This window comes from Neoarius graeffei, chromosome 5, assembly GCF_027579695.1.
Source record: "Neoarius graeffei isolate fNeoGra1 chromosome 5, fNeoGra1.pri, whole genome shotgun sequence".
NCBI lineage: Eukaryota > Metazoa > Chordata > Actinopteri > Siluriformes > Ariidae > Neoarius > Neoarius graeffei.
This window is the reverse complement of record NC_083573.1, coordinates 109,075,163-109,088,914: the sequence shown is the minus strand read 5'-3', so window position 1 is coordinate 109,088,914 and position 13,752 is coordinate 109,075,163. Positions and strand designations below refer to the sequence as shown.

The following is a 13,752-nucleotide window of genomic DNA, read 5'->3' as shown; positions in this document are numbered from 1 at the left end:
CACACACACACACACACACACACACACACACACACACACACACACACACACAGGGAACACAGCTCTCTCTCACACACACACACACACACACACACACACACACACACACACACACACAGGGAACACAGCTCTCTCTCACACACACACACACACACACACACACACACACACACACACACACACACACACACACACACACACAGGGAACACAGCTCTCTCTCACACACACACACACACACGCACACACACACAGGGAACACAGCTCTCTCTCTCTCTCTCTCTCTCTCTCTCACACACACACACACACACACACACACACACACACACACACACACACACACACACACACAGGGAACACAGCTCTCTCTCTCTCACACACACACACACACACACACACACACACACACACACACACACACACACACACAGGAAACACAGCTCTCTCTCTCTCACACACACACACACACACACACACACACACACACACACACACACAGGAAACACAGCTCTCTCTCTCTCACACACACACACACACACACACACACACACACACACACACACACACAGGAAACACAGCTCTCTCTCTCTCTCTCTCTCTCTCTCTCTCTCTCTCTCTCTCTCTCACACACACACACACACACACACACAGGAAACACAGCTCTCTCTCTCTCTCTCTCTCTCTCTCTCTCTCTCACACACACACACACACACACACACACACACACACACACAGGAAACACAGCTCTCTCTCTCTCTCTCTCTCTCTCTCTCTCTGTACTGGCTCTCTGAAAGACACACAGCCAGTAAGGCTGGGCAGACACTGTGCGATTTTTGGCCCGATTTTCACTTGTGCGACTATTTTGGAGATCGGGCCGATTTTTGGCTCAATCGTGCGTCTCGGATCGTGTAGTATACATGGGGTAACGACAAGCGATTAACACCTCACGACCTCCTCCCGATCGATCGGATGAAAATCAAACATGTTTGAAATCCTGGTCACCCATCGTGAGGCTATCGCACTGTTGAAGCAGTGTCACGAGCCGATTTACCTCAACCTGTCACACTACACATGCGCGAACACAGATACGGAAGAGAAAACAAACACTGAGCAGCACTTCCGGTCTCCTCCTCTTCTTCACGTAGATGGGATTTATGGCTTTTTGATGGGATCCGCATCTTTGTGATCCGTTCTTTGAAAAGAGCCGTTCAAAAGCCTGGCTCATTTGGCTCTTTTTAAATATTTATTCAGTTTTAAGAAGACGGCGTCTAAAGAAGCCAGATCCCTCTGCTTAGACAGTGACATCAATATTTCTGGACATACCTTTTATATAAAGCAACCTAGACTTACATTATTGTAACCCCTAAACGCTCATAAATAATCATTAAAAAAACAATGAGGGCTTCAATGAATGTCCATGCAGAACGGCTTTGGTGGTTTAACTCGGTGTCATATCGATGGCGCTATAACGGCTTTTCTGTAAAAAAATAAAAGAACCCACTCAAGAACATAGTTATCAAGAACGCAAGAATATTTTATAGAAAAACACTTGTTTTACAAAAATATTTAAGTCTGAGATACAAAACAGATAAATAAATAAAATACACAAAAATGGAACAAACAAAATGACGATAGAATAAATTAAATGAACGTCCGTGCAAAGTAGTTTTCCCACAATATTATCATTAATATCACACAACATTATAAACTATCTGAAACACAGTACAGAAAAAGAACGACAGAAAGAACGGCTCCCCCAGCTCGAGACTCGGTTCTCATCGTTCATGCCTAGGAGCCGTTCAAAAGAATCGGTTTGTTCGCGAACATCACAACACTATATCACGTTGCAGTTCCGGATACAAGAATCTGGAAGTATGGAAGTACAGTGTGAGCAGTCAGATCGCATCCGAGCATCGGATCGTATAGTGTGAGAACAGGAATCGTAAGCTGCGTGCTGTTTACCCCTGCGATTCACTCGTACAGTGTGAGCAGCAGCTAAATACTGCGATTGAAAAAATCGCACAGTGTCTGCCCAGCCTAATTCGACACAGGTGCACCTCCTCCTCACATGTTACCTGCTGATTCACTCTGACTCCTCACTGTTCACAGCTGACGCTTGACCATGCCCTCAATACCACAGTAGTTAATGATGTTCAAATGCTCTGTGAAAATCACAGACTACAATGCATATTAACGGAGACATATTATCCCCCTTTTCCGCAAGTGAACACAGTCCTCTGAGCTCTTAATGAAATGTCTGTGACATGCTTTGGTCAAAATACCACAAGGATAAAACACCACAGCTGCTCCTCTCCATGACTAAACAGCCCTGTTCAAAACAGCCGAACTGTGTGCCTGTCCCTTTAAATGATAATGAGCCACTGCTCACCCCACCCCCTCTTCCACAGGGAGTGCCAGCATGAGTATGGCTTTGCGTTACCATGGCAACCGTTCAGCATGCACCCTGGGAGAAAAATAGCTGCTGGAGGAGAAAACATCCACTGCAACCATATCTGTTTGAACCTGAAGAAGAAAAGACTCCAGAACAAGTTCAAGAATGAATGATACAGCAGGACATTTCTGAATGATTAGTTATTAATGTTTTTATTTTTTGTATGTTTGTACATTGACTAAGGTCGTAATGTCAGGTCAGGGACTGCAGTCTCTGGTACAGGGACTGGTAATATTGTAACCCAGTACAACCTGCCGTATGGATGGGTGGTCGACATCTAAACTGGTTCCCCCACCAGCAGTTATACTGGTGAGGAGGGTGGCATGGCACCCAGCAGGATTTAAAACAAGACCTGTCAAAGGGCACATGAGCTCACTTGTAGAGTCACCGGCCATCACACAAACCAGGGACGGGCAGATGGGAAAGCAATTCATTGGGCGGCACAGAGGTGTAGTGGTTAGCATTGTTGCCTCACAGCAAGAAGGTTCTGGGTTTGAGCCCAGTGGCTGACAGGGGGGTCTTTCTGTGGGGAGTTTGCATGTTCTCCCTGTGTCTGTGTGGGTTTCCTTGGGGTGCTCCGGTTTCCCCCACAGTTCAAAGACATGCAGTGAGGTTAACATGAGGCAGCCTTGGGCTGAAGTGGCCTTGAGTAAGGTACCAAACCCCTAACTGCTCCCCGAGTGCTGTAGTGTGGCTACCCACTGCTCTGTGTGTGTGTGTGTGTGTGTGTGTGTGTGTGTGTGTGTGTGTGTGTGTGTGTGTGTTCACTGCTTCAGATGGGTTAAATGCAGAGGATGAATCTCACTGTGCTTGAGTGTGCATGTGACAAATAAAGGCGTCTCTTCTTCTTCTTCTTCTTCTTCTCAGGAAAGGACAGCCCTGATTTTAACCCTCCACTGCCTTGTGGCCATATCCAACCATGGGAAAAGCTGTGGAAGTAAATCCAGACAGAAAAGCCGGAGTGGAGTCCTGAAGGCAGTTGGGTGTCAATAATGATCTCCTTCCAGCGACAGAAATAATTTAATAATTTCATAACAGTATATATTCCAAAAAAGTTGGGACGCTGTGTCAACTATAAATAAAAACAGAATGCGATAATTTGTAAATCATGGAAACCCTATATTTCATTGAAAATAGTACAAAGACAACAGATCAAATGTTGAAACTGAGAAATGTTATTGTTTTTTGAAAAATATATGCTCATTTTGAATTTGATGTCAGCAACGCATTTCAAAAAAGTTGGGACAGGGGCATGTGATGCACTGTGTTGCATCATCTCTACTTTTAACAACACTATGTAAACATTTGGGAACTGAGGAGACCAACTGCTGTAGTTTTGAAAGAGAAATATTGTCCCATTCTTGCCTGATATACAATTTCAGTTGCTCAACAGCTCGGGGTCTCCTTTGTTGTATTTTGTGCTTCATAATGCACCAAATGTTTTAAATGGGAGACAGGTCTGGACTGCAGACAGGCCAGTTTAGCACCCAGACTCTTTTACTAGAGAGCCATGCAGTTTTAATATGTGCAGAAAACAGTTTGGCATTGTCTTGCTGAAAGAAAGAAAGCCTTCGCTGAAAAATATTTTGTCTATATGGCAGCATATTGCTCTGAAACGTGTATATATCATTTGGTATTAATGATGCCTTCCCAGATGTACAAGCTCCCCATGTCATGTGCACTAATGCCCCCTCATACCATCACAGAAGCTGGCTTTTGAACTGTGTACTGATAACAAGCTGGATGGTCCCTCTCCTCTTTAGCCTGGAGGACGTGGGGTCCATGATTTCTAAAAAGAATTTCTACTTTTGATTTGTCAGACGGTGGCACGGTGGTGTAGTGGTTAGCGCTGTCGCCTCATAGCAAGAAGGTCCTGGGTTCGAGCCCCGGGGCCGGCGAGGGCCTTTCTGTGTGGAGTTTGCATGTTCTCCCCGTGTCCGCGTGGGTTTCCTCCGGGTGCTCCGGTTTCCCCCACAGTCCAAAGACATGCAGGTTAGGTTAACTGGTGACTCTAAATTGAGCGTAGGTGTGAATGTGAGTGTGAATGGTTGTCTGTGTCTATGTGTCAGCCCTGTGATGACCTGGCGACTTGTCCAGGGTGTACCCCGCCTTTCGCCCGTAGTCAGCTGGGATAGGCTCCAGCTTGCCTGCGACCCTGTAGAAGGATAAAGCGGCTAGAGATAATGAGAATGAATGAGATTTGTCAGACCTCGGGACAATTTTCCACTTCGCTTCATCTCATCTCATCTCATTATCTCTAGCCGCTTTATCCTGTTCTACAGGGTCGCAGGCAAGCTGGATCTACGGGCGAAAGGCGGGGTACACCTGGACAAGTCGCCAGGTCATCACAGGGCTGACACATAGACACAGACAACCATTCACACTCACTTCACTTCAGTCCATTGTAAAATAGCTCGGGCCCAGAAGGTGGCGGTGTTTCTGGATATTGCTTATATATGGTTTTAACTTCCATTTGTGGATGCAGTAATAAACTGTTTTCACAGACGATGGTTTTCTGAAGTGTTCTTGAGCCCATACAGTGATTTCCACTACAGACACGTGTCTGCTTTTAATGCAGTGTTGCCTGAGGGCCTGAAGATCACAGGCATCCAGTGTCAGTTTTCTGCCTTGTCTTTTGCATACAGAGATTTCTCCAGATTCTCTGAATCTTTTAATATGACATACCACAGATGATCCCCAAATTCTTTACAATTTTACATTGAGGAATGTTATTCTTAAATTGTTGTACTGTTTGCCCATGCAATCTTTCACAGAGTGGTGAGCCCTTCCCCATCTTTACTTCTGAGAGACTCTGCCTCTCTGGGATACTCTTTTTATACCCAGTCATGTTACTGACCTGTTGCCAATTAGTTTTTTTAGCATTACACAACCTTTTCAGTCTATGGTTGCCCCTGTCCCAACTTTTCTGAAACATGTTGCTGACATAAAATTAAAAATGAACATATGTTTTTCAAAGAACAAAAAAAATTTCTCAGTTTCAACATCTGATATGTTGTATTTGTACTATTTTCAATGAAATATAGGGTTTCCATGATTTGCAAATCTTCACATTCTGTTTTTACTGATGTTTTACACAGTGTCCCAAGTTTTTTGGAATTGGGGTTGTGTGTATAGATAGATAGATAGATAGATAGATAGATAGATAGATAGATAGATAGATAGATAGATAAAGCAAGCATAGTTCACTGATTAACATTTATAATGAATGAATATGTATAGACCCCTTCGCATGTTTGTAAACAAACCGACCGTTGCCAGGATGCGCGCGCAGCCTGGACTCAGAAACAATGGCGCTGCCCATAGACCGGCATTATGAGCTGTCAGATTATGCCAAACAATAAGTCGTTACAAGATCGAGAATGCTACATAAATAAGTTAACTCTAACAAGTGGACATCGCCTACCGGATCCGTATTTAATTAAAGAGTGGACGGACGATGTTAGTAAGTTCACTGGTATACAATGGCCAGATATATACTCGTACCTTATTGACAAGACTTCAGTGTACACCCACGAAAAACTTCGTGCCTACAAGTCTTTAGACGCATATGATTATGTTATGTGCGGGCATGTACAACTTGATTAACAATGGGACATTCATATTCATTTTGTTTTAATCAAATTATGCCAGTGATGTGATGGCAATGTGGCTTTAGCTACAACAGCAAATACCAACACTAAACAGCAATTTGCAGGAGGTGATGGCATGAAAGGAATGATAGTGTAAAGAGTGCAGCTAAGAGAAATCAGAGCTGCGTAAAAAGCGAGAGGCAGAGAGCAGAAATGAAACTGAACGGGGCGGGAGCTAGGTTAGAGCAGTCAACGTAAGTTGGCATTTAGAGTGAGGGCACACAATTTTACCTTTCCATCCCTGCTTTAAAATTGTGATTTTCGGCATACACAAATAATGATGGCACAAAACCTGGACTGCTTGAGTCAAGTGAGACCTCTCCTACAAACACAATTGCATGCAAAGCTAAGTTAACATGCTAACAATATTCATTACATTGTGTAACTATGACCCAGCTAATCAGACAAACGTTACCAAAGTATTTTGCTACATCAATAAACGAAGACTAGAAAGAATAAAAAAGAAAGATTTAATAAATAGCCTGATCTTACCTGTGATGAAGTGGGTGCTGCAAACCCGCGCATTTTTGATGGTGCTTTCATCCCAGTCTACACGTCTGATGGCTTGTAGCCATAGACGTCGGCGATTTTTTTGGAATGGGTGAGATCCTGCTGGAATTCTGAACATTTTAACCCCATCACTGCTACGATTCTGACACCCGACAACACAACAACTAGGCATTTCTGAGTCTTTTTTGGGTCCAGGCTGCGTGCGCAATTTCCACTTACGTATGAATGACGTTTACTGCGAAGGGGTCTATTAATAGTTATATTATGTTTATTGTTTATTTTTGAGACATGCACTTGATGTATTAATTAAACATGCAGTTATGAATTATTTATAAACTATAATTCTCGAAATCATATACATACAGTTAGTCATATGCAAAAGTTTGTGCACCCCTGGCCAAATTACATATTTTGCTGTTACCTTAAATAGAAAATATTAATTGTGGACTGTGCAAAAGTTTGGACACCCTTCCACTTGTAAAGTCTCAGAACAATGGAGTTTTATTTCTGTGGGGAAGCATAATGGCTAGAGAAGCAGCTTTGGGACCAAAAGGTTGTTGGTTTGATTCCCTGGACCAGCAGGAATGGTTGAAGTGCCCTTGAACAAGGTACCACCAATCCTCCAACTGCTCCCCAGGCTGCTCTGGGTGTGATGCATGTCACTCTGGATAAAAACGTCTGCTAAATGCCTGTAATGCAACTTTAATAAGGAGTGTCGTCTTTCAATGTAAGAGCAGTATTTGTTCATTTCACATTCCGATTTTGCCTTCTGTCTCAAATAGCTCCTGCTTGAATGCAAATTTTCTCTGCTTCTGCTCTCAAAACCCTGCGCTCTGATATATGAAGTGTCATTGTGATTCAGCACTTTCCTAAACCCTCTGAGAGAGAGAGAGAGAGAGAGAGAGAGAGAGAGAGACTGTTAAGGTGTAGACAGAGAGGTAAAGATCAGTAGAGAGAGTGAACTGATGTAAGATCTCATACACACACAGGATGAGGATTAGCAGACTGAGATCAGGTGGTGCGTCCAGCATGACTCAGCAGAAACAGAAAGAACATTTTAATTAGCTCACAGCCATAAACACTTCTTCCTCTGATATAACCCTCTCAGACACAACGCTGCCGGACCCCTGCACAGTGGGTGTTCTGGGGAACAGCATGTGTGTCCCTTATAGGCAGGTCATGGCTGTGGAAGTCGAGACTTGCTTTAATATCTGATTTATAAAACTGTTCTACATCATTACAACACCTCCCAAATTTCTGTCCTACGGTAAGATCAGTGCTGTCGAGGAAAGTTGAGCCACGTGGTCACTCATGCAGCTAAAATTTGTTTACACACACACGCGTGCAATTTAAGATTGTTTGAGTAAACCTGAGTAGTCTGGCCAGTCATTCTGAATTACACATTAGGAGGAGAATAAAGGAATTCTTCCCTTTCTGATCATTTTTAAACATTCTGTTTTGTGTCATTAAATTAAAAAAAAAAGTAATATCAGTTTGCTAATCAGACCAGAGTCTGATAAAATCTGTAAAAATTCTCCCTGAACAAATGTAGCATCTGGGTTCAAATCTCAAGGTTGACTGGGGCCTTTCTGTTTGGAGTTTCCAGTTTCCTCCTACAGTCCAAAGACATGTGGATTCGGTCAGCTGGCTACTCTAAATCCCCCATAGGTGTGAATGTGAGTTTGATGGCTGTCCGTCTCTGTGTAGCCCTGCAATCCTTCGTTTGCAACAATGTGAACAAAACTGCTTGCGTCATTGACCGCCACCATGTTGGAGCATATACAATATACAGTATATACAGTGGTGAGAGTACAGGCTGGAAGGTAAAGAGGAGTTACATTTAGGCTACGTTTACATTAGACCATATCTGTCTTGTTTTCTTCACGGATGCACTGTCCGTTTACATTAAACCGCCTGGAAACGCCAGGAAACGGGAATCCGCCAGCGTCCACGTATTCAATCCAGATCGTGTCAGCTCTGGTGCTGTGTAAACATTCAGAATACGCGGATACGCTGTGCTGAGCTCTAGCTGGCGTCTCATTGGACAACGTCACTGTGACATCCACCTTCCTGATTCGCTGGCGTTGGTCATGTGACGCGACTGCTGAAAAACGGCGCGGACTTCCGCCTTGTATCACCTTTCATTAAAGAGTATAAAAGTATGAAAATACTGCAAATACTGATGCAAATACTGCCCATTGTGCAGTTATGATTGTCTTTAGGCTTGCCATCCTTCCACTTGCAAGTAATAAGTGATATGCGCTGGGATCTCACACACAGCGGCTCAGTCCCAAATCGTGGCTTGTGCACTTCACTCGCGCGCTGTGTGAGCTGCGCAGGGCCAGAGTGCGCACCCTCCAAAGGCACTCGCTGTTCAGGGCGGAGTGATTTGGAGCGCAGGATGCCTGCGGAGCCGAGCGTATCCGTGTATTGGCGTTGCTGTGTGCATGCAAATCATGTATTGGTGTTGCTGTGTGCACACTAATCGTTTTAAAAACATTAATCTGATGATCCGCTGATACGGTCTAATGTAAACATGGGCTTAGAAGCTTGTAGTCATTTCTCAAATCTATTTTTAAAACAATCATTTTAACTGCTTCAAAAGATCGGTATCTAACAGACTATATAACCTATATTTAGTTCGAAACGAGCCCTCACCGGGTGAGGAGGCTGCAGGATTTGAGGTCGGGGATTAACGTGAATCTTGTTCGATTGACTCTGTGATCATTTGGGAAGATTCTTCAATAATTTAAAATTAAACAATCCAATATTTCTTATATATTGTGATCTTTCATTAATATCTTGTTCGTAACACTTTCCATTGATAAAATGTTCACTGTATACTCGTGTGGTTTTTGCTTTCTCATGGCTTAGATCAGCCTGGTTTATGTTGGACAGCCAGTGACGTCTACGATCTGTGAACGACTCTCTTGTTTTTTCTTCTTGATTATTTATCTCACCTCATTATCTTTAGCCGCTTTATCCTGTTCTACAGGGTCGCAGGCGAGCTGGAGCCTATCCCAGCTGACTACGGGCGAAAGGCGGGGTACACCCTGGACAAGTCGCCAGGTCATCACAGGGCTGACACATAGACACAGACAACCATTCACACTCACATTCACACCTACGGTCAATTTAGAGTCACCAGTTAACCTAACCTGCATGTCTTTGGACTGTGGGGGAAACCAGAGCACCCGGAGGAAACCCACGCGGACACGGGGAGAACATGCAAACTCCACACAGAAAGGCCCTCGCCGGCCACGGGGCTCGAACCTGGACCTTCTTGCTGTGAGGCGACAGCGCTAACCACTACACCACCGTGCCGCCTTGATTATTTATAATTGCTGGAATTCTAAAGAACTTATAAGTCCCCTTGTCTCGAATAGAGTTGTACCCACATCCAATTACAGCACAAAGAGTCGGCATAGTGAAGAAACCAAAGGAATTCTTGAGCATAACAATCTCTCGAGCATATCTTCTATAGTAAATGTGCGCCTCGTGACTTTGTGTATATCCTCCAACATGGCCGAATTCCAGTTCAAAGCCTCACGCATAATTAGCTATGACAGCACATGCCGACAAAGAATAGATTGACAACCTGCCCTGGGTGAACCCCGCCTCTCACCTGAAGTCAGCTGGGATCGGCTCCAGCTTCCCCCGAGACCCTGACAGATAAGCACTCTAGATAATGGATGGATATTTATTGGCTCTGCCACCAGATTTTTGGAATACTTAGTTCAAATTGCCAAAATACTTTGCATGATCTGCATCTGGGAAACAGTCATCTCAGTGATGACTCTTGAGCTCTATATTTATTTATTTTTACTAACAATAAACACTAAATCTGACAGAACAAATACATTAACCATCACCTGACCTTACTGCTGTGGCTCAGGGGTATTCGACTGTATAACTCTACATCATGCATAGCCAAAAGGAGATTATAGAAAAGGATACTGTGACATCTTCCCAATTAACAAAGAAAGCTGTTGTGACATCTCTGAGACATAAAGTATGTTTATCATGCTAATGCATGTGTGATATCTTGTTAGTCTCTTGATTTTATACGATATAAAGGATTATATAATACTTTTTGCTTTTCCTCTCTGTGTGTATTTCAGAAACTGAACATTCTTGAAGAAATCCACAAAGTGAGACAGTGTGGAATGCAGTTGACCGACACAGAGGCTGTTAGATTGTTGTCCAATAGTGCTGTCCTCCAGTGTGGATGAAAAATGAATTCTTTCCATTAGCTGCTTGGTTAGTCAACCAACCAGGTTCTTTCTTTTCTAATGTCAGTACCAAAAACACTTTGAGAAACTTCAGAGTTCTAGGTACATTCCTGCAAGGTGGTAGGCTGGATAGTCCTTGGACATTGTGCTGGGTGGTGCTTGAGTGTTGGTCTAAGTGGCTTTTGAGTGTTGAGTTGGGTGGTCCTTGGGTATTATGCTGGATGGGTCTTGGGCATAGGAGAGGGTGGCATCTGAGTGTTGGACTTGGTGTTTTGTGAGTGTTGAGTTGGGTGGTCCTTGGGTGTTGGGTTCAGTGATTGTGCTGGGTGATGTTTGGGTGTTCTGCTGGGTGGTCATTGGCATATTCTGCTCAGTGGTTTTGGGCATTAGCTTTGTGGGTTTTTTTTTGGCAGGGATATGATTTTTCCACGAATTTGCAGAATTCTGCTTTTTTCACCTCAAAATTTGAAAAAAATTTTTTTTCCGATTTTTCGCTCAAAAATCTGCATTCATATCCTATTCGTTCCGACTTTCAGTAATTCCGTCATTGAGATGAAACGAGGTACGTGATTGGCCCATCGCTCTGTAACAACCAATGAACGCGCTTGTTAGATAGCTGTACGTAAGCTCGCTTCAAACAAAGATTTGAAAGATGGCAGCCTCCATGATCGAGCGTAAAGATGCACCTGATCATCAGTTTGGTGTGTGTTTTTAAAGTAAATAAACATGGGGGAAGAAGAAAAAAACAACCCAGCTCATTTCTTTCCCCATAATAAACCTGTGAGTGGTGATGGTGTCACTGCACGTGCGACAGTTGGGTATGTTTTCACGGGGTGACAAAGGTTGCCATGGCAACGGGGCCTCGCGCCATCTGTTGCTTCCTGGATGCGCATGCGCACGCTATGAAAGCTGTGGCGAAAAGGTTAGCATCGGAGGCTAAACCTTCTGAGGAGAAAAGAAGGGGCGGTTTTTATTTCAGTTTGTTTTAGTTACGTCCGAAGAAACAGCAGTTTAAATCACGGCTCTAGTTTACAAATCAAAATGGTGACTCAGTGAAAACAAAACAAAAGCTAGAGAGAGGGGGAGTGGTGTAGAGAGAGGGGGAGCGGTGTAGAGAGAGGGGGAGTGGTGTAGAGAGAGGGGGAGTGGTGTAGAGCGAGGGGGAGCGGTGTAGAGCGAGGGGGAGCGGTGTAGAGCGAGGGGGAGCGGTGTAGAGAGAGGGGGAGCGGTGTAGAGCGAGGGGGAGCGGTGTAGAGAGAGGGGGAGCGGTGTAGAGCGAGGGGGAGCGGTGTAGAGAGAGGGGGAGCGGTGTAGAGCGAGGGGGAGCGGTGTAGAGAGAGGGGGAGCGGTGTAGAGAGAGGGGGAGCGGTGTAGAGCGAGGGGGAGCGGTGTAGAGAGAGGGGGAGCGGTGTAGAGAGAGGGGGAGCGGTGTAGAGCGAGGGGGAGCGGTGTAGAGAGAGGGGGAGTGGTGTAGAGCGAGGGGGAGCGGTGTAGAGAGAGGGGGAGCGGTGTAGAGAGAGGGGGAGCGGTGTAGAGAGAGGGGGAGCGGTGTAGAGAGAGGGGGAGCGGTGTAGAGCGAGGGGGAGCGGTGTAGAGAGAGGGGGAGCGGTGTAGAGAGAGGGGGAGCGGTGTAGAGAGAGGGGGAGGGGTGTAGAGAGAGGGGGAGCGGTGTAGAGAGAGGGGGAGCGGTGTAGAGAGGGGGGGAGCGGTGTAGAGAGAGGGGGAGCGGTGTAGAGAGAGGGGGAGCGGTGTAGAGCGAGGGGGAGCGGTGTAGAGAGAGGGGGAGCGGTGTAGAGAGAGGGGGAGCGGTGTAGAGAGAGGGGGAGCGGTGTAGAGAGAGGGGGAGCGGTGTAGAGCGAGGGGGAGCGGTGTAGAGAGAGGGGGAGCGGTGTAGAGAGAGGGGGAGGGGTGTAGAGAGAGGGGGAGCGGTGTAGAGAGAGGGGGAGCGGTGTAGAGAGAGGGGGAGCGGTGTAGAGAGGGGGGGAGCGGTGTAGAGAGAGGGGGAGCGGTGTAGAGAGAGGGGGAGCGGTGTAGAGCGAGGGGGAGCGGTGTAGAGAGAGGGGGAGCGGTGTAGAGAGAGGGGGAGCGGTGTAGAGCGAGGGGGAGCGGTGTAGAGCGAGGGGGAGCGGTGTAGAGCGAGGGGGAGCGGTGTAGAGAGAGGGGGAGCGGTGTAGAGCGAGGGGGAGCGGTGTAGAGAGAGGGGGAGCGGTGTAGAGCGAGGGGGAGCGGTGTAGAGAGAGGGGGAGCGGTGTAGAGCGAGGGGGAGCGGTGTAGAGAGAGGGGGAGCGGTGTAGAGCGAGGGGGAGCGGTGTAGAGCGAGGGGGAGCGGTGTAGAGAGAGGGGGAGCGGTGTAGAGCGAGGGGGAGCGGTGTAGAGAGAGGGGGAGCGGTGTAGAGAGAGGGGGAGCGGTGTAGAGCGAGGGGGAGCGGTGTAGAGAGAGGGGGAGCGGTGTAGAGAGAGGGGGAGCGGTGTAGAGCGAGGGGGAGCGGTGTAGAGAGAGGGGGAGCGGTGTAGAGCGAGGGGGAGCGGTGTAGAGAGAGGGGGAGCGGTGTAGAGAGAGGGGGAGCGGTGTAGAGCGAGGGGGAGCGGTGTAGAGAGAGGGGGAGCGGTGTAGAGAGAGGGGGAGGGGTGTAGAGAGAGGGGGAGCGGTGTAGAGAGAGGGGGAGCGGTGTAGAGCGAGGGGGAGCGGTGTAGAGAGAGGGGGAGGGGTGTAGAGAGAGGGGGAGCGGTGTAGAGAGAGGGGGAGCGGTGTAGAGCGAGGGGGAGCGGTGTAGAGAGAGGGGGAGGGGTGTAGAGAGAGGGGGAGCGGTGTAGAGAGAGGGGGAGCGGTGTAGAGAGAGGGGGAGCGGTGTAGAGCGAGGGGGAGCGGTGTAGAGAGAGGGGGAGCGGTGTAGAGCGAGGGGGAGCGGT

General features: G+C 46.7%; 1 protein-coding gene across 4 annotated transcripts in view; it reads left to right on the top strand.

Moving 5' to 3' along the window:
* The window catches only part of zgc:163022 (putative ferric-chelate reductase 1), a 160,654-nt gene that overhangs the window by 40,315 nt on the left and 106,587 nt on the right, over window positions 1-13,752 (top strand). Inside the window, exons 3-4 of one of the 4 annotated variants that reach the window (XM_060922715.1) lie at window positions 3,318-3,428; window positions 10,732-10,870. The exons of 1 other annotated variant lie outside the window; for it this stretch is intronic. In XM_060922715.1, coding sequence (XP_060778698.1) covers window positions 10,839-10,870 — 32 coding nt within the window. In that variant the 5' untranslated portion in view covers window positions 3,318-3,428; window positions 10,732-10,838. The remainder of the gene's footprint in view (window positions 1-3,317; window positions 3,429-10,731; window positions 10,871-13,752) is intronic. 2 more of the 4 variants (XM_060922716.1, XM_060922719.1) reach the window with 2 other exon arrangements.